The 26,104-nt window shown below is 43.1% G+C and overlaps 1 protein-coding gene across 1 annotated transcript in view; it reads right to left on the reverse strand.

The window, feature by feature from the left end:
• The window catches only part of LRRIQ4 (leucine rich repeats and IQ motif containing 4), a 102,752-nt gene that overhangs the window by 20,176 nt on the left and 56,472 nt on the right, over window positions 1-26,104 (reverse strand). Inside the window, exons 3-4 of the mRNA XM_085633113.1 lie at window positions 17,222-17,395; window positions 7,377-7,515 (exon numbers count right to left, since the gene is read on the reverse strand). Coding sequence (XP_085489239.1) covers window positions 7,377-7,515; window positions 17,222-17,395 — 313 coding nt within the window. The remainder of the gene's footprint in view (window positions 1-7,376; window positions 7,516-17,221; window positions 17,396-26,104) is intronic.

The following is a 26,104-nucleotide window of genomic DNA, read 5'->3' on the forward strand; positions in this document are numbered from 1 at the left end:
ACATAAGTTTACAGTCATCAGGAAATCCTTACTGTATTTAATATTTGCAGCCTTTGACCTAGTGCACCATGAAAAACTGTGGAGATCACTGGTAGATCAAGGGGCTGATATCTCCTTGGTAGAGGCAATTATGTCTCTTCACTCTGGCAATACTGCTAGAGTTAGGTATGGCCTGGGAGGTGAGTGTACCAAAACCTTTCCAGTGGAAAAGGGATTACGGTAAGGATGTGTGCTGGCGCCTTTATTCTTCAGCCTCTTTCTAAATGATGCAGTGAAATATGTATTGGAAGAACCCTTAGATGTCCCCATTATAGCCAGGGGTGTTCCAATGCTATTATTTGCAGATGATGCAGTATTGATGGCCTGAACAGAGAATGCAATTCAAAGGTTATTAATGCGTTTTGTGGACTATGGTGACAAGAATTCACTGATTATTAATGGCAGTAAAACAATGTATGGTACTGAGGCCATCCCACAGTTTAAGCGGAAGCCCACGATAGACTGTGTGCCCATAGAGACTGTTAAGCAGCATGACAATCTGGGGGTCCGGTTCGCTGAGAAACTCCAATGGGGAAGCCATAGGCAGAAGGAAACTACAGTCTTAAGACAAATGGCCAGGACAGGCGTGAAGTTTAGACATAAGGCAGGCGGCAGAAGTATTAGTATAATTCTTCAAATATACAAACAAAAGGCATTAGCAGCAGCACGCTACAGGGCTGAGCTCTGGGGGTATGCGAACTTACACCCATTACAATTGGCAGAGAACAACTTTCTAAGAGCTCTGCTGAGGCTGGGGCTGGCACCCCTTATTGGCACTCTATGCATAGCTTGGTTTTACTCCAATTCCGTAGATGGCAGATCTCAGGTCAGTGCTATATTGGGTCAGGCTGGTGAGAATCCAAAAGGCAGCAATATACCTAAGATCTCTGGAAGATGCAACCTCCAATGATGGCTGTGGAGGGAGCACATGGTCGTTTCGCGTAAAGAATGTTCTGAATGAGCTGCAGATGGGCTTCCTATAGTCTGAACCAAGTAGCGTAAGACGGGATACGGCAGATTTGGATTAAAGATCGTCCCCATGAATATTAGCAGTTGAGGAAGCATATTATGTTGAAGCCCGGGTCCATTTTAGGTAATTATTTTAATAAAGATCATGGCCGTCCCTGAACCTTTTACCTGGATTCAATTTACCCTAAGCTCAAAAGAACACTCTGTGTAAAATAACGACTGGGCATTTTGCCAGCCAGGGAATATGTAACTAGAATCCACAGGATTGCTGCTGAATCCTATTACTGTGACTGTAACTTCTGAGGGAAGGATAACCCACCTCACTTTATCCTGTTCTGCACAAAATATGATCCCGTTTGCAGGTGGTGGCTCCTTCCCCTTTTCAACCTTTAAGGGATCAAACGTGTCAAATTGGCAATGACGCTCTGCGCTAGAACTGACTTGAATATGTTCTCAACTCTGTAGCATCATACTTATGGGCTCAGTGGTCACGTCTGAGAGAGTTGCCGATCATCCTACGTAGTACATCAATCAGATCATTTATTGCGGCGCGCCTTTTTATCCGATTTTATGTATCTCTTATTATGTATTGAGATATAAATCATTTGCCTGAACTGCCTTCACCTATAATCCTCCCTTGCACATGCACTTTAATATAACCTTGTTTTGCCCTGATGAATTAATTGATTGCTTTTACTGTAGCAGTACTTGTGATGGGCTGCTTGCTCATTGTGTATGTATTTGACTTCTTTCTGCACATGCTTTCACCATGATAGTGCCTTGTAGCTGCTGAGAATAGATATCCGCGCTTCTCTACAGTATGTCATCAGGCTGTTCAGTGGATGGCACTACATATGTTTTAAGTGTTTATGAAGTAAGTCTTATTTTTAACTTGTAGGTTTATCTGTTGTAAGGCTGATACCTGAAACAATAATCAATAAACTTATCAACACCCTTTTTATTCATGCAAGTATATTCTTAAACTTCACTCATGCGGTGCCGGACTGGGAAACCAAATCAACCCTATCAAAAATGCTCAAACCAGCCTCGCTCCCTTCATCTCCTCGCCCCATCTCTCTCTTTCCATCCATCCATCCATCCAGTCTCTCCTTACCGCCATGCTTTTTCTCGTCTCCCCCTCTGGTCGCTTTCTCTCTACCTTCCTGCTTGCTCCCTCTCTTTCTCTCGCGCTTGAAGTCTCCCGTGCCTGCTGCACCTAATCTCAGGGAGCTGGGGAAAGTGGCAGAGACACCAAGAGGGGCCATGGGCTTTCAAAACTGGCTGCCTGGTGGAATAAAAGGCCTGTCCACCACTGCTCCCACGTTATTTTTATTTTGAATGTTTGATTCTATACAACAGCCAAAATATGTCAAATTTAAGGATATCCATGAAGTAGTTAGTTTTAGTAAAAAAGCCACAGGCAACTGAGGATTCCTAAACTACATGCTGCCTTCTGCTCTGGAACAATCCCACATTACCAAGAGCTTTAGACTGTCCAATCACTCTTCGTGGGTTAAAAATTCCTGCACCAATTATATCTCAAGGATCACTAAAATCACTTGCTGACACTGCTCGGAATTTGGCAGTGTATGCAAAGATTATTTTGAGTCCTTACAAATTAGAGAAAGTTCTATTTCTCTTGGGTCGGATCTAGACTTCTTGCCAGGTATCTTTTGTACTAGAGTCTGCTAATACTAAAATATGCTCTGTATGTAGAAGATGTGTACGACCAAGTACGGAAGTGGTCTTTTAATTGGTCAAATACACACAAAAGCTACAGCAGTTACTGCTTATGGGTTATTCAGTGTCCTCAATAAATTTAGATTAGAGTCAGTATGATTTCTACATCCCACCAAATGAAATTAATAAATGAAGGCCTGACCCACCCGTCAATTCTCCACGATGAACAACCCTGGCTGCAGACAGTGATGGTGTGCACATGTTTGCAAGCTGTCCCGTGATCAGATCATACTGGGACTCCGCCTTGACCAGATCCCCTGCTGCGGTTGGTCACCCAGTCACCTTCCAAACTGATCTCATCATGATGGGGCTGACATCCAAGCTTAAATCCAGCTTTGTGTTTCTTGCTTTGCTCGTTGCTTTTGTAGCTCAGATGCACTTGGAGGGTCTCATTCAGCCTGACTTCGCCTAGATAGAAGAGGTCGTTGATATATTTTCGTTTGAGGGACGAATATCCGTAATACGACAAAGCTCGAGCAAACATGAGGGGCTTTTCACCTAAAAGGTTCCACTACTGACAGAAGATAACGATAAATAATGATGGTAGATGGTGCCGATCATGGTTCGGTCTAGATTATAATCCATGTTACGTTCATGGATGTCCGATCTCTGAATTTGTTTTCGTACTGTCACTGGACTGAGCTGCCCTAATAAAAAAAAAAGTAACTAAATCTCAGCTTGCTTAAATTTGTTTATTTTAGGTGAATGATCTTATCTTACTGAGATACACTAGGGATTGATCATGAGTGATACATAAGAACTATTTGATCATCACTTTTGAATGCCAATGGCAGGTTCAGTACAGTGCAGGGACATCCTTTTAAGTTGGGTAACGACAGCACGTTTTCCACCTTGGGGATAAAGTTGTTTCTTTTCTACAGGTGGGAGTGAAACCTTCAATGAGATGGATTCAGAATGTGTTTGGTGTCCAGGAAGGCTAGTGGTTGTGTGGTGGCAAGGAATTCAATGATCTTTGCTATGAAAGGGATGGTGCCTATAGGGAGGTCACTTGCTGGCATTTTAGGGCCCCTGAGGGCCTGGGTTTCCTTTAGGGCCTGTTTCTAGGAGCCAAGGATTAGGTCTTGAAAGAAATATAGGTTATAAAGAGTGCTCCTCATGAGACCACTCTGCCAATGCCCCATCTTCTGGATGAAGTGGGGTAGGCAGACATGTGCTAGAAAGATGGAACCTCTTTGTTCACTAATGTTGTTCTCTATGACAGCTACAGCTTAAGAAGTGACTGGTGTCTTCTAGACGTAAGAAGGGAGCCCAGATTTCAATTGAGCTGGTTGCATGTAAGCCTGGGATGGTGGGAACTGTAGCAGGGTAAAACTGTTCCATGGTCAACATCTCGGTTTGTGGACATTGAAAGAGACTGAGAATCACTGAAGGTCTGTTAAGCTTGCTGGTACTTGAAGGGTGCCTTAAAGGTAGAGAGGCTTTATATCTTTTGTTTGAGATCTAGGTTTATTCTGATATGGTAACAGAGAGTAAATATCATCATATCAATAGATATGCTTTTGATTGCAAGACGTTTTATGATTTATAGACTAAATGCAACATTGATTCAATATGGTGTAAGGTTTGTTTTTGCATTTACCAACAAGGAAACATAAAAGTTAGATATCAGCCGGACGGCAGATTTGTCAGGTTGTGGTTTGAGATCATGGAGCGGTCACACAATACCTCAAGTGCGACAGACAGAAGAGACTCAGACACTAGGAAATGCGAACGCACCTTTACTGCATTTTGAAGAGACTGGAGAATTACAGAACCCTTGGAGTACTGGTCACGATACTATTGAGATTATAATTCTTAGACTAACTCTCTTAACTTTTGCAAAGGATGGCATAACCCAATTTATGTTTGGTTGGAAAATGATATAAGCTGGGTTACACTAAGACAATACAGAACCTTACCAACAGGACTGCCATTATTCGCTGGTTCACAATCACAGGGATGTTATCCGACAAATAGGCCTCTGTCATTTCAGCACAGCAGGTGAATGTAACATCCATTAAAGCAGCTTTGATAAACCTGTAAGATTCAGTAAAGACTTGGGATTGTTGAGATATCGATTGTACATTATCATAGCAACTTGTGGAGTTAATTTGGCAATAGGCCTGTTGCTGACAGTGCACATAAGTAGATGTTTGCTTCAGTAGTTTCTGCAGCACATCAGAACTTAAGGTGGTGAAACAAAAAATCTTGTAAGGACTGACAGTGAAGAAGAAGGGGGCAACATAGTATATTAGTGTCAGTAATAGGAAGGAAGATCAATAAGTGCAGGTACACTCCCAGTTTTCGTCTTTTATTTAGGATCATAAAAGGACAAGCATGGAAGATATGGAAGATGGGGAGGTGGAGCCTAGTAGAAGGACTCACTATCCTCACTTACCAGTTAGAGGCAGGACCTCTAGGACAAGAATGGTAGACCTACTATATAAGGCCAACATAGACCATGGCAAGATGCCCTTCGACATCTCCCAATTGTTTCGGTACTTTCAGCTTATGCTCAGTTCCTCACCCAATGTGGCCCTACACTTTACTTACCCCCTTCTCCATTCCCTGTCTCCATGTTCCCTTTCTCTTATATTTTCTGTATGTATTTAGCCTTACACTGTGCTCTACATCAGTGTTGCCCATACTGTGTGTCGCAAGCCATTTTTTGGTGGGTCACGAAAGTCCAACCAATAAATAAGGATGCCTTTAAATTCTGCATTTATATTGTCACATTAGCTGCCCTTCAAAGACAGAAGTCAAATATCAGGCAATGTCTTCTGACAAATTTCTGCTTATTTTTTTAACATGGTGATTGGTATTTACAAACTATCACTTTGCAGTAAGAGAAAGAAAAGTAAAGTGAATTATGTGATAAACTTGCTGAGGTACAGAGAGCATGAGAGGAAAGGATGTCATTTTTTGCAGCATAGCAAAATGTAAATACCTATAAATGAACTGTACACATTCAGCAGAGACGGAAACAAAAAGGAAGCACTTTTTTTTGTAATTCTTCAGTGTGATGGAAACAAAGATTTTAGTAGGACCAAAACAAATCAAGCCACTTTACTTGGTTCTGCACAAATGGTAAATATTCATTGAAATCAATTGACATACATTATAGTTTGTGTGCAATATAGTTTTATCTGTAACAGGTGTGGCCGGCACTGATCAGAGATAGAGGGGCGGGAGGGGGGAGGACGCGTGAGGGAGGGGGGAGGTTGCAAGAGGGGGGACGTGGGGGAAGCGGCTAAAAAAAAATTAAATACCTATCTTTTCGCCGCTTCCCCGCCCATCTCTCCTCTGTAGTCCTCCCTTGCTTGGAGTCGGCCACAAGAAGCACACCCAGGCTCCCAGTCAGCCAATCACAACGCTGACTACGCAGCGATGTGAAAATGGCACTCAGACGCTGACTGGAGGCCTGGGCATGTTCTCCACGTATGCTGCAATGCAGTCTGCATGGAGAACATGCGAAGTGCGCATGACTGTTTTGGGTCGAGTGGGCCGTCCAAGCAGTCACTGAGCACTTTAAGAGGGTACAACCACTCCTCCCCTGCCCCGCCCCCTTACGGAAAGCTGTGGACAGAAGAAAGAGACAAAAAAATTATAATAACACAAGCTAATATCATTTTATTTTCTCTGTCTTTCACTGCAAAAAAAGCAGTAAGGCGACGCTCCTCCGCCTTAGCGGAGGAGCCGCTACTGATCTATAAAACTGTATGTCGGTGCAAATTTACTGGTCATGTCAACGGAAAATGAGATGTCTGTAAATGACGGTGAACTACCATACAATGCTTTAGTTACATTAAAAATTCTCCCGCCTCATGTCCATTAAAGCTAGGTGGGGCTCGATAGTTTGTCATTCGAAAAATTAAGTTGTGGTTCTAAAATGTTTGGGTTGCACTGCTCTACAGGAACTGCTGACTCTGTGTGATCTTTTTCCCATCTGGTTGTATTTTGCTACTATCCCTGGCATGAACATTTCTGGGCCTGTAACCTCGTAAGACCAAGACTAGTCACGTGAGCCAAGTGAGAGGTACGCCATATTTAATTGTGCTCTAAATGACTTTACAAACGAGTTTAACAGAGTGTAATAGCTTGTTTCTCTGTGTGTTTTGCAAGATCCCAGAGAGGTGGTTTTGTGACGATCATGGCTGCCGTTTGCACCATTCTCAATTATTGTCTCCGGGTCTTTTTCTTGCTCCCATTTTTATACTTTGGTTCCTAATTTAAGTATTAACATTCAATACTTTGGCTGGAACTGGTGGAACCTTGGCTCTGTAGCTACATCCTTTGGGGAACATTAACCAATTCAAGTAAATTAACAATTAGTACTTCAGTGTGCCGGTGAGGATGATATCAGTTTTCATCTGTGTTGGTCATCAACATTTTGTAATTGCCATAAAGCAGGGGAGTAAAACATTCAAGACCCCCCTCTCTGTTGTATAAATGGCTGAAAACAAAACATCAGACTACCCCAAACTACACAAAATCTGTAATATGGCTATTCTCAAACTGTCCTTTGTGGAGTCCTTTTATGCAAGTTACATCTTTTCACCATTGGGATCTTGTACCATGTCTTTGAAACTAAATCAAGATATTGGGAAAGAGAAAAAATGTGCTTTTACCTTGCATTTGACTGATGGAGTCTGGCAGCGCCTGAAGTAGATTGTTGTGACAATCCAGTATTTCAAGTTTTTCCAAAAGGCCAATTGAAGGTGGCAGAAGTTCCAGATTATTGTTTTCCAGATACAGTTCTCGGAGATTCTGAAGGAAAATATATTATATTAGTGATTTTCTGAAAATAAAGTGCAAATTAATCAAACTTAGATTAGTAGCCACTACAGCCCTCATTATGAATGCCTGGCAAAGCACGATTCAGATGAAATTTCTCGTTTGCGCCCAAATTTGTATTCTAAGTTTTGTGGAAATTTTTGTGTCCTGGGATCTTTGCTTGCATGTTCTTTGCCAAATACAACTTGGGGGCCGATGCAGATCTCGTAAGGAAGGGCTCCGAACGGGATCCACAGTGCGCAAGTCCGATTCGGAACCCATGTTTCCAACTGAATCGCTACCTATTACAAACCAGCAAGTACGATGCGAAGATTGCAGCCGCGCCGACCGACTCGTTTCCGAACGCGAAGCTATCCGTCTGACTCGTACGGAGCCGAATTGTGCCGCGCAATGGAGCCGGATTCCGAACGAGCGCGTACGATGCGCGATTCGGACAGCTGCATGGACTCTGTCTCAGCGAGATGAAGCAGCTGTCGGAATTGGACTTCTGGGGGCCAGAACAGGCCCTCCTTCACCCGGAGCCCTTCAAATCAGTCACGGGGGTATGCACATGGGTCCCCCGATCCAAGCATGCACAGTGTGGCGGGCAAAATGGGGTACCCGCCACGGTGAGTACGCTTTGCCGCACCCACCCCTTTTGTGCTATGGGAGCCTGTGTACGGGTCCATACACAAGCTCCCACAGAATGCTTTGGGAGTCTGGTTGAATCGAGTCCATAACCATGCGGTTGCATCGTACTCGCTTGGACAGACTCGCACAGCGCATCTCGCTAGGAAAGCCCTCCAGGTCCGATTCGTACGGAGAGCTTTCCTAGCAAGATCGGAATCCGGCCCTTAGTGGAGTTCATACAGGCAAAAGCTGCACAAACAGAGGTTCTGGGTTCTTTTAATACAGCTTCCCGCACATACTGCACCCTGCGGTAATGGTAGTTAATGGGTACAGTATTAATGCACCAAATTTGTACATGACTTTCTTTGAGCCTCTAAATGTGCTAACTTTATATTTTCTCCCTAAGAAGGACGGTTGTTGGTGGTTTCAAGTCTTTCTGTCCTTCCACCAAAGCCTTCACTACTCTCGGTTGGACATCACGCTAACAGCGAATGACGTCATGGTTACCTTACTTCACCGCCACCTCACTGAAGGTCTTTGTTCTTTGTTTGGCACATCGGAATGATTGCTATACCAACACATGGAATTTTAACCTAGATAAGTTACTAATATCCAACAGATTCAGGTTTTGTGGGGCCTGTTTACTAATCATTGTTTTCAAGAAAGTATGTTGCAAGGGTTGTGAAAAACCATGTCTGGGTTCAATTCTTTACCCACTTTTTGCCACGGGTAGCAGATGAATACTTATTTAAAAGGTCGCAATAATGCAGTGCAGATCTAAAAATGTCTGGTAATCTATTTATTGGGCATTCATACTACTCTGTTGTATTTAATCAGTGATGGCAACTACTGCAATATGGTAATACAATAATGCCAGCTCAAGGCTTGTGGTGAAAAGATACAGAGATTAACACCTATAAAAGTGTTAAAAAGGAAAGCGTTGACATTATGTTATTACCTTTGTAGGGCATTACTGCTATATTTAATGGCATGTTCTAAATGAGGGCTCTGATTGATTTCCCAGAGCACACCTTACATCAACCATATACTTATAAATTCTCATTTGAACGTTTTTCTATATTTAAAGCATGGTTTTCTCTTGAAACTAAACTCCATGGACAGAGAAGGTGATATTTCCAGAATTTTTAAACAAATTGTTATAACTAGTTTTTCTCACTCCTGCTACATACCCAATATAATGTAGGTGGGGTGGTGTATAGACAATACGAATGGGCCCGATTCACAAAAGTAATCTGAGACAAAATCCTAACTTTACGACTTTCGGTATTCACAAAGTGCATTTAGGAGTAGTAAAGTTAGGATTTTGTCTCAGTTAAATTTATGATTTGGTCTTAAATTAAACTTAAGAACAAAACTTAAGTTTAACTGAGACAAAATCCTAACGTTATGACTTTTGGTATTCACAAAGGGCTTTTAGGAGTAGTAAAGTTAGGAACAGAACATAAACGAAAGCGATTATTGAAAAAAGAAATACAAATGGGATCTTGTGGCATGAATATACGGATAAGACGTAAAAACGTCTCTTTAAAATTAGTTTACTAATGGGCAATCTGACAATAGATTGAGAAGATAAATGTTGCTTTCAGCATGTATATGGCCTACAAGCGCAAGGCAGGGGATGAGGCCATATAGCATGACGAAAACGTTTCTGATGTCCAGAGCAGGGTAGGAGAGGGTAAGAGAGTGTCTAGTTCACGCGACCGGATGGTCTGGAGTAATAGTGACTCCTTCTGGAAGTGATGCTCTCTCTCGTAATGGTGACGGGCTAAAAAGGGGGTTATGGTCATGAACATAGTGTCAGAATGCACCAGAAGGAAAATCATGCAGGTATACAAACCCTTTTGGTAGTAATATCTTCAAGCAAAGATATTGGAGCAGAAAGGCTGGAGTATCGGGACAAGAGAATCGGGCATTGAGCAAAGCACTAGAGCAGGAGGACCCAAGCATCCACATTGGAGCACAAGGGCTGGCATAACTGAAGGGGAATAACAGGACTGGAGTACCACGAGAGAGGATCCTAAAGGTAAAAGCAAAGCAGGACAGTATATCAGCCCTTATTTAGTAGCACGACAAATTGGATGGACCTAAGGATATCATGATGCAATGGACTGGTTCCATTAGAAAATTGAAGCTGCCCGTCTTGCTGTGTGGGTAATGACAGGAAGCCATCTTGGACGGGGAACAGTTTAAGGAGGAGGTGGCTAACTTGGAACATATGCATACATCCTTCTGGGAACTCTCCTGCAATCACAGAGATGCCAGCTCTAAGTCATATCATGAGTCTCTGCAGCAGTACGAGTACTCAACATAAACTGTCCTGGATCGGCCCACAGATGAATTAGCATAAGTGTGGGGCATAGTGTGAACTGCTGCATGAGAGGCGGCACACTTCCCCCACATGCTCATCTTCACTGCTGACCTCATCACCTCAACCACAGCAAGACACACTGCACTTCTGCTTGTACCACACCACTACTTGAGCAGTTAAAGCAAATATAAGAGCCTCATATATAGAATTTTATGCATGAATCCTTATTGGATCAAAGTGAACCATGATGTCTCCCCCTACCTATTTGTATTTTGCTAGCATCATCACAAGGCTTACAATACATGTTTCCAATACATCAGGTAAACAACTTCATTAATGTAAGCCATATTGGCTAACTTTATTGATTACAACAATGATCACACATTTGTCATATTGCTTGCAACTCATACTGCCACACTGTCACCTATAACTATTCATATGGGTCCAAGAAAGTTTTCTCAGAACTTTTATTACCTAATAACCTGGCTAAAGGCTAACTGAGCAAGAACCATACGCCTCATGATTATTACTAAAGTCTTAGCTTTACTTGATGTATCCTTTGTGACAAAGATATTGGTTCACTATTTCTTTTCTCTAAGCCTTACACATTTACAATTTCTTTTTTTTAATCAAAGTCGTGGGGTAGAATTGCAAACGACCTCTTTCATTTTACTCCACAGGACTAGCAACGATAGTACTGACTCAGTCATAATAGTCTTTATTTGAACTATGAAAACGTTTTTGATCATTTTAAGTAACATAAAGGGTAAACAATGGACTACAATTGAATCAGTAATGGTTGATATTTTGGGATTTTGTAGATAAATTGTTAATAAGTCTTTCAAGTGCTAAATCATCACTCACCCGGACAGCAGAATTCATATGAAAATTCTTTCATTTGTACGACTTATAACTCCATAGCGAAAAGACAATGTAGGGCCAATTCACAAAGATTTTGCAGTAACTCGCTCTTCACGTAATCCTAAATGCCAGGAGTAAACCAGGAGTACTACAAGAATCGGTCACACCTACTCGTAACAAACTCCTTGTGATTCAGGTTAACTAAAAATAGAAAAATTGTTTGTGCTGTTTTACTTTTGTCCAAAAAATGCATTATTACAAAACGAATTATCTGGGTGTGGTCTTAAACTAGGATTCTGACCTAAAGGTGGAAACATTATTATTATTAAATTGGAAAACATCTAATAATATAGTACGGAAAACCATTTTGGTGATATTGTAAGAAAAACTGGATGAAGTACAGGTTGTGATACTAGCTGGCCACAAAAGGTACTCCAATAATAATCAATGCAACCCCAATCCTCTTTTTCCAAGTGACACTGCTGTCTGTGGTGTTTTTGCTGCCCTAGGCGAAAATGATCAAGTATGCTCTTCAAATACTCCCCTTCTTGGTATGAGAGACACACACACACACACGCACGCACACACGCACGCACGCGCACACATACACACACACACCAGAAAGATATTTATGATACATACATTGAACCCTTAACTAGGACCACTAGTAGGAAAAAATCGAATAGTACATGCAGAATTCAGAAACCAATATAAGTTAACAAATACTTGCAGCCACCACATGCCCTTATATATACCAGTTATCCAACAATGAAACACAATAGTGAAGGAAGAGAGTGCTTTCAGAACCATACTTTTAAGGGATGGAAAGAAAGAACAAAAGGAACAAAAAGAAGGAAAAAAGTAAGCAACTCAACACCTGCTCCATATGGCGTTCTGGCGCACCCTTCCTCTTTCGGTTGCTGGACGGGTAGCGCTGTTGAAGATGATAGCGCTGCCGCGACTGCTCTATTTTTTCATTACTTTGCCAATATGGATCCCGGTCACCTTTTTCAAGACGCTCCGGACATTGATGACAGGGTTTATTTGGGGAGCTGGGAGGCGACGAGTGGCGCTATCAACGCTGATGAGGCCGCGGGAGAAGGGAGGGCTGGCAGACCCAGATTTTGAATGGTACTACTTGGCGGCACAGCTGCAGTGTCTGACGCAGGCCGTGGCGCGTGAGTTTTGAGGCCCCGAGGGCCCACAAAATAGGGTCATCCCGCGACATGTGCTTTCATTCATTGTGCTTCGGCAGAGGCTCAGACTGGACCAGCTTACCCTCGAAGAGCGCTCACTCCGGCTGTGCTGGATCCGTAGTCTGAAAAGGGCAGGCTTCGCGGTGCCGTATGCCCCGGAGATACCCCTGGGCATGTGCACGGCCCTCCCACATGGCGGGGATTGGTCGGCGCTGGCTCACTGGGAAGAGTGTGGGGTCCACATGATTGGGGACTTATACAGGGATGGCGTTTTGTTGTCATTCCAGGACTTGCAGAGGGCGTATGACCTGCCGAGGGGGGACTATCTTTTGTACACCGCCTTGGTATCTGGGATCCAGAAACAATGGAAGATGGGGCTGTCAGAGCCCCCAACTTCTCGGGGATGTCAGTATGTCACTATGGCGGCGGGTACAGTCAGGGCCCTCACTTGTCTCTACGGGCGGCTGTCCACGGAGAGGTTGGCACCTATGGATGCCTTGCGGGGTAAATGGGAGGGGGATCTTGGTAGGCCCATTCCCGAGACGACGTAGGCGCAGCTTTTGCGGCGGGCCTGGAAGGGCACGCGCAATGCTAGATTTCAATTGATCCAATTTTACACTCTCCATAGGGCTTACTTAACCCCGGTCAAAATCCTGCGGTACTTCGGAGGCTCCCAATCGCCATGCCCACGGTGCAGGGTGGAGGGGGCTGATTTTGGTCATATGTTTTGGTCCTGCCGGGGACTGGGCTCGTATTGGGCGGACGTGGTGGCGTGCCTAAATCAGGTGACTGAGCGCGAGTTGGAAGCGGAGATGGGGACTTACCTTTTGTTGTGGTTTCCGCACACCCCCAGTACCAAAATTACGAGCAAGTTTTGCGATTTGGGTCTGATAATGGCGAAGAGGGAGCTCACTCTGCATTGAAAGGCCAGGCCCGGTCCGAGCTTTCGGAGATGGAGGGCGAGTTTCTTGTCCTGGGCGGGAAGCAAAGGGACGCTTCGGCTTCAGATGGCCAGACGAGCAGCTAATGATAAGGCGCTGGAAGCGGCGAGGACGTGGGGGGTGTTGGTAGAAGAGCTGCGATCTTGGGAGACGTTGAATGAGGGGGATAGGGATTCTGTAGACATAGATCGGAGGGTGGAACCTGGGACAGGGCCGACTGGGGCTACTGGGGAGTCCATGCAGGACGGGGCAACTTAGGTACACTCATGGAGGATTCAGCGTCTGCACTCTACATTGACAGCTGTTGAGTAGCCAGGGTGGGAGCAGGGGGCGCAGAGGGAGGTCAATGCGGGGCCCCTTCTCTCATGAGAACAATGACAGGGTTTTCTTGCTTGTCTGGAGTTGGGATATCTCGGACCACGGGGCCCAAAAGGCAGAGGTTGATGAGGGGTTGCCGTGGGCACACTGACAGGGGGGGGTGGGGGTAGAGAGGGTGGTGGGTGGGGGAACTAAGGCGGGAACATAGCAGAGTCGATCTCTCCTGACGTGTACCTCGATGGTTGGATTCTTATATGATGCTATTGTGTGTAGTATTAGTCTTTGGGAATATTGTCTTGAAAATTCAATAAAAAATGTTAAAAAAAAAAAAAAAATCAACCCCTGCTTCAGACCCATCCAGAGTTGGAACTTTTTGCATGTCTAAAGCTGAACCCCAAAAAATAGAATTCCTTTTTTGCCAACATCTCCAAACAATCACAGATTCAAGCCGAGCTTAGCTTTCCTGTAACTTTCGGGATTATTCCAAAAGACATACTAATGGTACACAATCATGTGACTAAAAAAATGAAACATAGAGAACTGTACGAAGAAACATCTGAAGGCAATACACACACATTTTGTGCATCTAGCGTGCTCTGTTTTATAACCTTTTCTATACTTCACCGAACTGGCTGGTCAAGGTGAGGAGATGTATGTCCCCAGGGTCCTTCCACCTCTAAATCAGAAGGAAAACGTACCCAGGACAGGGTGCTAGAGGGGACCCTGGACTTTTAAGGGGGAGTTGTTAACTAAAATGTGACAGAGAGAATGAAGGACATAAACCTACATAGCTGTGCCCCTCCAGCTCATAGACAATGTACACTTACTTGGATTGAGTCTTGACACAGACCTCACATTCAATTAACACAACTGTAGTACAGCCATTACAGGATGGTACTGGCTCTGTCTTTTGGCTTTCTTGCAGAAGTTGATTTCAGAACAACAGCTGGAGTCCAGGCCCTCTTCTACCTCGATGGAAGCAACACTTTCTTCAATGGCCTCCTAGAAACCACTTCATCTACCATGAAAGGTATCCTATAGCTGATGGGACATCTCATTAAGGGATTGAGGATGCTTGGCCAAATTACGTCAACACTAAACAAATTGCACTGGCTACTGTTCCTGGCACTATAGCTGACAGGGTCCAGCAACAGGGCCTAAAGAGTAGGTGCCCACACTATCATCTCTACAAGATGTCTGGTTGAAGAGGGATTCCCATTTGTTTGTGTCTGGAGAAATGCATACAGGGTTACTCCAAGTCTGTCATGGCATTCATTATGCAGCGTCTCATATTGGGTTATACAGACAAGCAGCGGTGGATAGCATGAATGGGGGAATTCATTGTCAGTTTTACATCTGCTGGAAATCATGTCCCAGGGATTATATGCTAGAGTGACAAGTACAGATTCTGTCACACTGCATGCAGTAGATCATTTATATAAAGTGATTTTTTGGAATTGGCTAAGTGTAAGAATCTTATATGAATGCAAATGTGACTGCAGCCGCCCACTGACTGAAGAGATAGACCCGAGCCTCCCACTTGTAGATTTCAAGCTGAAATCTCAAGAGAACTCGGTGGCCGTCTTAAGGTCAGGTGGGAGAGCCAATAGGATGCTGAGGATCTATGTGTGGGGACACGAAAGGTGCTTTAAAGAGAAAAAATAGGATCTGATAATAAGTGAAGGGCATAAAATTGCCAGAATGCAACAAACCACCTGAGAGACGAGTTTGTAAATAATAAGGGAGGAGTTGTATGTGTGCTCATTTTCAAGGTTTTTTCTTCGTGTAGCCCTTTTGCTAGAGGGTCCTGAAATGTGAGAGTCAAACTCTCAGATTGAAAGAGTGGGAAAGTGAGTTTACAGGGTGTGTTTTATTGCAGACCCATTCTGTCGCTCTGCACTTATACCAAAATATAAATAACCGGTTTTCCTTCATAAAAAAACTGTTGGACTGAGACACCATCTTGTTCATGTGGTTGTGTGGGCAGGCAAGCTCAACAGCATAGTAGGTATAAATCTTGGTATGTTATGAATTGGCATAGTCATGCTACATATATTCTTCACTAGATTGATTCATAATAAAGATCTACAGAAAGTAAACTGTGTGTTTGTGTGTGTGTGTGTGTAATGGCTTGAAGGCTGACAAACGGGATCTCCCCTACAAACTCCCTGCTGGGTCTCTGGCAGGACAGACTGCATGTCTCTCTACGGATCCTTTGTACGTTACAGCCCATGGGACAGCCTGTGAAACCCATGCCTGTTCTTAAGTCCACAAGCCATATAAGACTGTTCATGCAGACCACAAGGTCACAAGAGATACCTTTGCAATCCTCCATCAACAGCCTGGGAACCATTTCACATTCAGGCAACAGAATGTAGCCACTTGCTGTTTCAGAATTTCTACCCAAGTTCTGTTTCCAGTCACAATATTGTTTAGGAGGCACTTCTAGAAGATAAAATCAATAGGGCTGTGGAGAGGAAGACAAAGCTTGTCACTGTGCTGCATGAAGACATGACACCCACAGTATGCTTACTGTGTGTGTAATCAAGAAAATTCAAATGTCCTCATATATTTGTGTGAGCGGTCCTACCTTTCACTCTCTCCTTCAAATTGTCACAGGAGGCCAGTCCTGACTAGATTGGGCTGACAGTTGTTTTGCCAGGGAAACACTTTCAACCTAGTCCATACCCCTCCGGGTTATGGAGGTGGTGCGTTTATTGCACATGCTGAGGAACATATTATTATATGCCAACTCCTATGCCATTAACAGTAAAGACCACAACTATGCCTTCAAAGCAAAGTAAATACGAATTGGCCAGTGTTGATAACCTTGAGCTTCAGTGTTGTTCAAATTTGAAAGTTCAGTGGGTACCATAGAAGGAAAAGTCTTTACTAGTGAAGACTCATAATATGAGACAGACTTTGGCAAAATGAAACGAGCACCCTCCAAACACAATGTGTATCTAGACAAAAGGTAACATGCCATAAGAAGCAGATATAGCAAGCCCTGTTCTACGTAAACAGATGGCTGTCAAGCACGTATTGTGTGTCAGCAAGAAAAATGTCGTCTCGGTAGCATTCATGCTCCTGTGGCACCTACATGCCAAATGATATAGAGATACCTTACCTACATGTCAAATGATACAGAGCATCTCACAAGACTCAAGTGGACACCCAGTACTAATGACATGGGGCTTGGGAAAAATGGTAGAGGGCTATTTTGTCGAAAAGCACCGAATTATCCTTATGTCCAAGGCGACTATTGTACATAATAGAAAACTGATGCCAGCTAACAAACAGATAGACAGACAGCTATATAGATAGAAACAGAAAGAAAAAAACAAGCATTCTTGCAGACAGATGTAGAAAGGTAGACCATTAGGCACATCTCTACCAGTTCTTTACCTCTTTCGGTTTTCATTTACCTTCAGCAGGTTGATATTTTCAGGTATTGATGAAAACCGCATGCCATGGTCTTGGCCAAGATAAAGCCTCTCCAAAGACTCTACCAAATAAACTTCCTCAGGCCAGGCGGTGAATCGGTTTCCAGTGAGACCAAGCTCTTTTAAGTTGGAGAGGTCTATCACCTCTGGCGGTACCTTGAAAAATAGGAAACATAGATTCTTTTAAAGCAATAAAGGAAATAATATAAGTGAATTTACTATCACCATTTTATATTGCAAGCTATCAATATTCTTATGTTTCTTACTTGGGGTCAAGGCTTAGAAGACATAATCTAATTATTATACCTATTTTACTATTTTGCACATGGTTTGGCAGTTTACAAAAATTGCTATTTTGAAACATTTATGGGTTAAATTGTGTATTTCCAAAGAGTGCCCACTGTATCTACAGGCTTATGGAACACAAAAATATCATGATATAAAAAATTATATTTGTGCATGTTTTTACCTGAGGATGTCTGCATGTAAAGTGTCATTACAGATATTGAAGTTTTATCCTTGAGTAAGCCAATGCACACCCTTATCACGTTCTGTAATATTTTAGATGCAATTTAATATGGCCGAAAATATATGCAGGCTATGCAGTAGGTAACTACAAACAAGATTAAAAGATGGAGGCTCGATCTGATCAATGAGGCAATCAAAGACAACAGTGTGACACGATATAGGGACCGCGGTACATCTGCTCACTTGGGATCTTGTACAAACCCACACACACATGTACCAGAGTTAATAAAGCTCCCTGCCTCACAGGGTAAGGATTTCAGACAATCCCACACACCGATACAGCCATCAGCGGTGGACGTGGGACAGTTAATCAATTAATCAATCAGGAGTTTGTATAGCGCTGCTATTCACCCATGAGGGGCCCAAGGCGTTGAAGGGGGGTGATCCGTCTGAGCGCTGGGGTACAGGTCTTGAGATCCTTCCTGAATTGGGTCAGCGACGGGGATTGCCTGAGGTGGAGAGGCACTCAAGCTATAACTCCGCCATGACGAAGGTGGTAGGCCAAGCAGATCATGAGATATGAAGGGGGGATGTATGACATTACAACGCACACTTTTACAACGCATGCACTTACAACGCATTTTTTACAACGCATAATCCATTACAACGCACTACACTTAAAACGCATGACACTACAACGCATTTTAAAAAACTACCATTACAACGCATACCATTACAACGCATAATATTTAATTGCATTTAAGGTAAGTGTTGGATAGTATAGGGGTAAAAATTGCTATTCTAACTCCAGGGGGTGCAACAGTAGGGTAAGTGTTGGATAGTATAGGGGTAAAAATTGATATTCTAACTCCAGGGGGTGCAACAGTAGGGTAAGTGTTGGATAGTATAGGGGTAAAAATTACTATTCTAACTCCAGGGGGTGCAACAGTAGGATAAGTGTTGGATAGTATAGGGGTAAAAATTACTATTCTAACTCCAGGGGGTGCAACAGTTGGGTAAGTGTTGGATAGTATAGGGGTAAAAATTACTATTCTAACTCCAGGGGGTGCAACAGTAGGGTAAGTGTTGGATAGTATAGGGGTAAAAATTACTATTCTAACTCCAGGGGGTGCAACAGTAGGGTAAGTGTTGGATAGTATAGGGGTAAAAATTACTATTCTAACTCCAGGGGGTGCAACAGTAGGGTAAGTGTTGGATAGTATAGGGGTAAAAATTACTATTCTAACTCCAGGGGGTGCAACAGTAGGGTAAGTGTTGGATAGTATAGGGGTAAAAATTACTATTCTAACTCCAGGGGGTGCAACAGTAGGGTAAGTGTTGGATAGTATAGGGGTAAAAATTACTATTCTAACTCCAGGGGGTGCAACAGTAGGGTAAGTGTTGGATAGTATAGGGGTAAAAATTACTATTCTAACTCCAGGGGGTGCAACAGTAGGGTAAGTGTTGGATAGTGTAGTGTAATATTATGCGTTGTAATGGTAGGCGTTGTAATGGTATGCGTTGTAAAGGTATTTTTTAAAAATGCGTTGTAGTGTCATTCGTTGTAAGTGTAGTGCGTTGTAATGGATTATGCGTTGTAAAAAATGCGTTGTAAGTGTAGTGCGTTGTAACAGTTGCGTTGTAAAGGTTGTTCCCCATGAAGGGGATATGCCAAAACAGCCATTAATGACACAGCAAGTAAACTTAGGGAAAACGTCTCCAGAAGCATGGGAATAGCAAACAGCTTTCTGAGTCTTCTCTGGCCCCTTTGGTATGGACAGGAAATCAAAGTCTGCGGTGGCAACATATTTCAAACCAGCTCCACACTCGTAGGAGTAAGGGTGTCAGGTTTGTGGTGAGATTCTACCCAAAAGAATCCATTTAAATGAATTATGTGTTCAAACATTTTATTTGGAACACAGGTTTAATATATTAATATCATTTTAAAAAGTAAGATTTATAAGCCATCCTAAAGGGCAACTAATTAAATATCGTATACTTCCGGATCTGGCAGGGTAATATTTCTCTATAGCACAAAATTGTGTGTGTTAAAAATTAATACGTGACACTCACAAAAGTTTGTATACACAGCACGGGCATATTTATGTCACAAGTACATGGGGGTGCAACATGCTAAATAATGCCAGTTTAAGACTGTTTGTCATAACATAATGCATGCACGAAATGTTCTTCTTGATGCTTATGTTAATGCACAAAACAAGTTCTTCTGCTAATTACGAGCCCATCAAAACCTTATGAGCTACTAATAATATGTTAAATATGCTAGCCACCAAGGGTACCAAAATGAGTGCTCATGAGCATTTCTCAGAAAGGTATGTGCTGTTCCTGGTGGTGTAAAATAAAATACAATTAATAGGAAACTAACACATAATTAACTGTATAACTGGTTTAGATAAACATATATATATCACAGATATGGTTACATGATTTTGGAGTTTGTTGTGCAGTAGCATTAAAAACTTTCTGGGGGCTGTGTGCTCATACAACTCCGCCATGGCCGTTCCAAGCCCAGCTGCGAATGGAGGAGGCATATGCATGGGGCTAGCTACCTCACCGTGTAAAAAATCCTGGCCACAGAAACATCAATCAAAAGACATCCCGGTCTTGGGGCGAGAGGCATCTCCTTCATGGAGAGCTATGATGCCTTGTGCTGAAAGCCAAGAATCCCTGCAAGACACAAAGCCAAACCACCTGCTTTCGACTGGGACCATCACCATCGGGACATGGAACGTGAGGACTATGTACGAGACAGGCAAGATAGCATAAGTGGCAGCAGGAAATGAAAAAATACAACCTTGCCCAGCTTGGCATTAGCGAGACTAGATGGACAAAGACCGGATAGAAGAGTGGCTCTAGGAGGAATGCCGCTGTATTCTGGACACGAGGAAGAGAACTCCCACAAACTCAGGGAGTAGCACTGATGCTAACGCCAGCAGCCACCAGAGCTCTGATTGGAAGGGAAGCCCACAGTCTTAGAATCATCATAGTGACCTTTTGCACAAAGAATAAGAGGATCAACATGAATGCTATACAGTACTATGCACCTACAAATGACAGCAACGAAGAGGAAGAAGAACAGTTTTACATCAGACTCCAGTCCATCATGTAGAAATGCCTTAAGAAAGACATCACCATTCTCATGATGGACCTCAATGCCAAGATTGGAAGCAACAACACTCTGTACAAATAAGTCATCAGCAACCATGGCTTTGCCGACATAAACGAGAATGGTGAACGGCTCACAGATCTCTGTGCCCTGAACATTCCGGTGATAGGCGGTAGAATATTCCCACACAAGATAATACATACGGCAATGTGGGTGACACCAGGCCATTCGACAAGGAATCAGATTGATCATGTCAGCATTGCCAAGACGTTCCAGAGGTCCCTGCAGGATGTGAGAGTGATGACAGGAGCAGACGTGGAGTCAGTCCATCATCTTGTCGTGGCAAGGCTAAAGCCAAAGAAAGCATGGATGGAACCGACTAACCAATGGCAGCAATATAACACCACCCTCCTCAAAGATGCACAGAAACTGAGTGAATCACCCTCAGTAGCAAGTTTTAAGTTATGCAAGATCTAGAGGGCGAAAAAGACCCAGAAGAAAGTCAGTGTAAGAAGATCAAAGAAACAATGACATCAACTTGCCAGGAGGCACTGGTTCCCAAGAAAGGCAAGCATAAAGAATGGATCTCCACCGAGACTCTCTGCAAAATCCAAGAGAGAAAGGAAACAAGAGCTGCAGTCAACACCAGCCAAACGAGCAGAAAAAGTGAAAGCTTAAGAGCATATTTAGTGTTGGTCTTGTCAACAGACGTCCAGGAAGCAGCAAGCCATGGAAACATGAAAGAACTCTATAACATAACAAGGAAACTCTCCGGTAGATACAGCAAGCTACAGAGACTTGTTAAAGACAAAGCTGGGAAGACAATCATGGCTAACGAAGGCCAAGAACAAAGATGGACGAAGAACTTTGAAGAACTGCTTAACCAGCCTGTGACGCAGTCTCCACCAGACATACAGACACCTGACAAGGACTTGGCAATCGTCTGCAGCCGACCAACCTAGGAAGAGATTTGGCAAGACATTAAACATCTGAGAAATGGGAAGGCAACAGGACCTGACAACATTCTTGCAGAGGCACTGAAGGCAGACATTGAAACATCAGTAGACATGCTCTACCCTATGCTTGGAAGGATCTCGGAAGAGGAAAATGTGCCATTAGACTGGAAGGAGGGATATCTTATTAAGATCCCCAAGAAAGGTGACATGAGTATCAACCCCAAGTAAAAATTTCAAAAGAGTCATCCTAAAAAGAATGAAGGAACAAGTCGACACTCAGTGGCAAGACCAGAAAGCCGGCTTCTGCAAGGCTAGATCTTGCACAGACCAGATTACAACACTGCTCATCATCATTGAGCATTCAATGAAATTGAGCTTCCCTCTCTAAGTCTATTAGAGGCATTCAACAGCTTGAACAAGGAGACCCTTTTGAAACTCCTACGCACTACTGTGTGCCAGATCAACTCATAAGAGTCATAAGGAACTTTTATGAGGGAATAACATGGAAGATAGTCCATGGAGGACCAGGGTTCTATGTTCTCACTTTTTCACTTCCTGTTTGCCATAGACTGGATCATGAAAACACCCACAGCAAGGAAAAGCAATGGGATCAAATGGACGCCTTGGATACAAATCAATTAACTGGATTTTGCAGATGACCTGGCCCTACTCTCCCATACCCATCTGCAGATACAAGAGAATACCGACAATGTAGCATCCACATCAGCACAACTTGGCCTCAACATCCACAGGGGAAAAAACAAGATTCTGAAGGCTAACATGGCTAGTACACCTGCAGTCACTCTTGCAGGCGATGCACAGGAAGAGGTTGACGTCTTCACCTACCTGGGCAGTGTCATAGGCAAGCAAGGCAGCACAGACACCAATGTCAAGGCAATAGTTAGCAAAGCAAGGGCTGACTTCATAAAGCAGAAGAAAATCTGGAGCTCCAAGGACCTGATGCTGCAAACCAAGATCAGCAATTTTAACATCAACATAAAATCAGTCCTTCTGTATCGAGCAGAAATTTGGAGGACAACAGTGACCACCGCCAACAAAGTTCAGACCTTCATCAACACCTGTCTGAGGAGAATCGCTGACCAAACACCATCAGGAACAACGACCTATGGCAGCAGACTATCAAACTTCCAGCTTATGAAGAAATACTGAAAAGACGCTCTAATCCACAACTCCTAATTCTAACATCATCATTTACCAATCCTATCCATAATCTTAACTATACCACTATGCCGAACCCTAACCCAATCCATCAGCACATCCCTTACTATAACAGTATCCATTCTACTAATCCTGTCTACACTTACCTTTCCTTACTCACTTTAGTCTTAAGGTAAACCCTAAGACTAAACCTAACCAGAACTATCCCCACCTATAACGCAGACCAAACCCTAACCCTAACCCTAACCCAAACAGTATAGATAAACCTAACCCTGTTCTTCACATTTACCCTAAACATTGCCCTAACCATATCCCTAATACATGCCCTAAAGATAACATTTTCCCTCTCTCTTGACTGAATTAAATATTATTTATTTTATTTTTAATTTTTATTTAGTCTACCTTTCGAAATTGCAATTTATTGTCCATACTTACAAAACAACTCGAACTATTAAGGCATTTTGGAGCTCTCAGAATATGGTATGCAATTACAGTCTTGTTTTGCTCCAAACTTATTTACCACTCTCCATTCTAATCAGCAATTAGAATCTTCAAAACAATCATCAACCGCCAATGCTCTCACACTTTATTCTCTATCTTCAATTTCTCCCTTAAAGAGCATTCATCACATTGATTGATCTCTTGTCTATGCCTGGTCTCGCTACCATCTTCACACTACCCAAGAAATCTAATTCTGCAAACATTCACCTTTCTGCATCTCCTCCTGTGGGATACCTCCAGGCTTCAGTCCATTGTCCATTTTTATATAATCATAAAGCATTTATGGTGTTGATCAAGATTCATCCCTGCCCTCATTGCTCTCCATGGTCAAAACCCACAGCTCCACTGCTGCTTTTGTCTGCATTTTCAATATTGGTCTTTTAATTTACATAATGCATTCTGCATATCTATGCCTCTAAAAGGAAAATACTCATTTGAATCAAGTTTAACCATTGAGTAGCATTCAGGTATTAGTAAAAAGCTAAAGACCCCAAAAAGCCATTCCAGTGGTGAACACAAGACAGACAGAAAATAAAGGTGTTAGAACAGATGTATCCTGATTTGTTTTCTAAGAGCTCTTTTAGACTAATATGTCAATGCTGTGTAGAGAGTCTTATTTTTTTCTCAGTCTTCCACAATTTGCACTCTTCCTGCTTTATAAACGCTCTTTCTCAGCTAAAGCCCCAATCCCTGGAGCCGGTTCTCTTGCAATTCCTTAGGATGAAGGTGTAGTCTTTCTTGGCTCTACACTGTATAGCACCAGTCCATAAATCCACATTATAGTAACAAGAGTCATCTTCCCTGGGTTACGTTCAAAGACTGACTTACTTGACATTTCCTAAGATATTTTGATCCAGAAGACCGGTAAGGGTATGATCTAGATGATAAAGAGCTTGAGTGGGCATATATATTTTTTTTAATGTTCCAATACAGTATGCAAAATGACATAATGGTACACCCGTACGTATAAGTTGGGATCCTTCCGGCCATACTGGACATGAACTCCAGACCCGATAGCAATAAATGGAATATGATTGCTCATCATTTGATATGGTCCCCGCCTCATGCTATGTTATTCCAGGCTCCCCCTCCAATCCCCTCAATTTAATCTGCACATGTTCAACCTAAGGATCACCTAAGATATCTCAGACACTCCTAGTTCAAAGTCAGAGACCCGGAGATCTGCAGTCTCTGTTAAATCCTTTGCAACCTGGAAGAAGGAATGGATAGAGGCAAGTCAAATTTAATGGAATTCAATATTCCAGATTCCAACATGCCCATTTACCACACATCAAAATACATACAGGAACTGACTCATTGACGCCAAAAGATGACCATGCATGCCGACACAAAATAACCACTAATGTACAAAGAAAAACAGAATTAAAGTAACCTGTGTGTACGGACCAACATCATACAGATACTCATTGACACAGGATTAAGCGACAAACGGCACACAAACAACACACATACAGCTACCTACAAACTCAGATGTACATAAACACATAGACACAACTAATCCACACGCACTCACAGAAGTGAGAAGGGCAAACAGAGGGCTGGACCAACAGATGGCTGGGCTGACTGATGACAGATGGGTGGATAGATCATAATTGGTACTGGGTCTTGCAGACTTACTGTTCAACCTCTAAGCTGAGGAAATAACATTTTAGATGGAGAAAGGATGCAAGTGTTCAAGCAGTGACTTCTGCATGGAGAACTCACTTTAACAGGTTTCCAAAATCATACTGGTATCTCTTCTATCCCCTTGGGCCACAACCCTCTGATGCCACCATTACAGGACCCGGGCGCTTTGTTGTGAGCAAGGCAATAGAACATTACCACTTTTTCAGCTCTGCATCCAAGGCACACCTTCCTACAATCACTTGCCATTAACCCTTCACTAACACCCAATACATTGGATATTCTCCTGTGCTATAAACTTGGGGCCACTTGTCGTACTACTCACAATACCTTCCTGGCCCAGCCACCAACACTTCAGTCACTTGTACACATCCTCATCACACCTTCCGTGCGTAAATTAATAACCCGTCTGTACAATACTGTGCAGCAGCACTCTCCGGTGACAACTCCTAGTGTCCTAGGTGACGAACAAAACGGTTGCTTTGGGAAACAGATATTGACTCTTGACTAACGGACTCTCATTGGTCATTCTACGGTGGGCAGCTGGAGCTTCTTTCACCTAATTACAGACTGGGGTTAATACATTTAAAAAAATAATTTTTCTTCGCATTTATCGTACTCCAGCACAATTGTATAAGATGGGACTGGGCTGTTACTCCAGCTGCTTCTGCTGTGCTGCGCCACAAGCCTCCTTCACCTGCCGTGGGTGTGCCCCCATTGGGCCACATTTTGGGAGAAAGTTTTTTGACCAGACACGCAATAACTGGACAACGAGTTCATTGTATCCCATTGATTGGGTTATTGGGCTATGTAAAGGTTATTCCAGCTGCAAACTGCAGAGTTACAGCTATGTTACTCCTCCTTGCTATACGCAGGGTAGCTATGAACTGGGGCAGTTGCCCGGTGATCACAGCGAATGTCTGGCTGCGGGACACAGCAGATTGTTCCAAACAACTTTCCCACTCCTGGGAACTAATGCTGCTGCGGTCA

This window comes from Triturus cristatus, chromosome 11 (genome assembly GCF_964204655.1).
Source record: "Triturus cristatus chromosome 11, aTriCri1.1, whole genome shotgun sequence".
Taxonomy (NCBI): domain Eukaryota; kingdom Metazoa; phylum Chordata; class Amphibia; order Caudata; family Salamandridae; genus Triturus; species Triturus cristatus.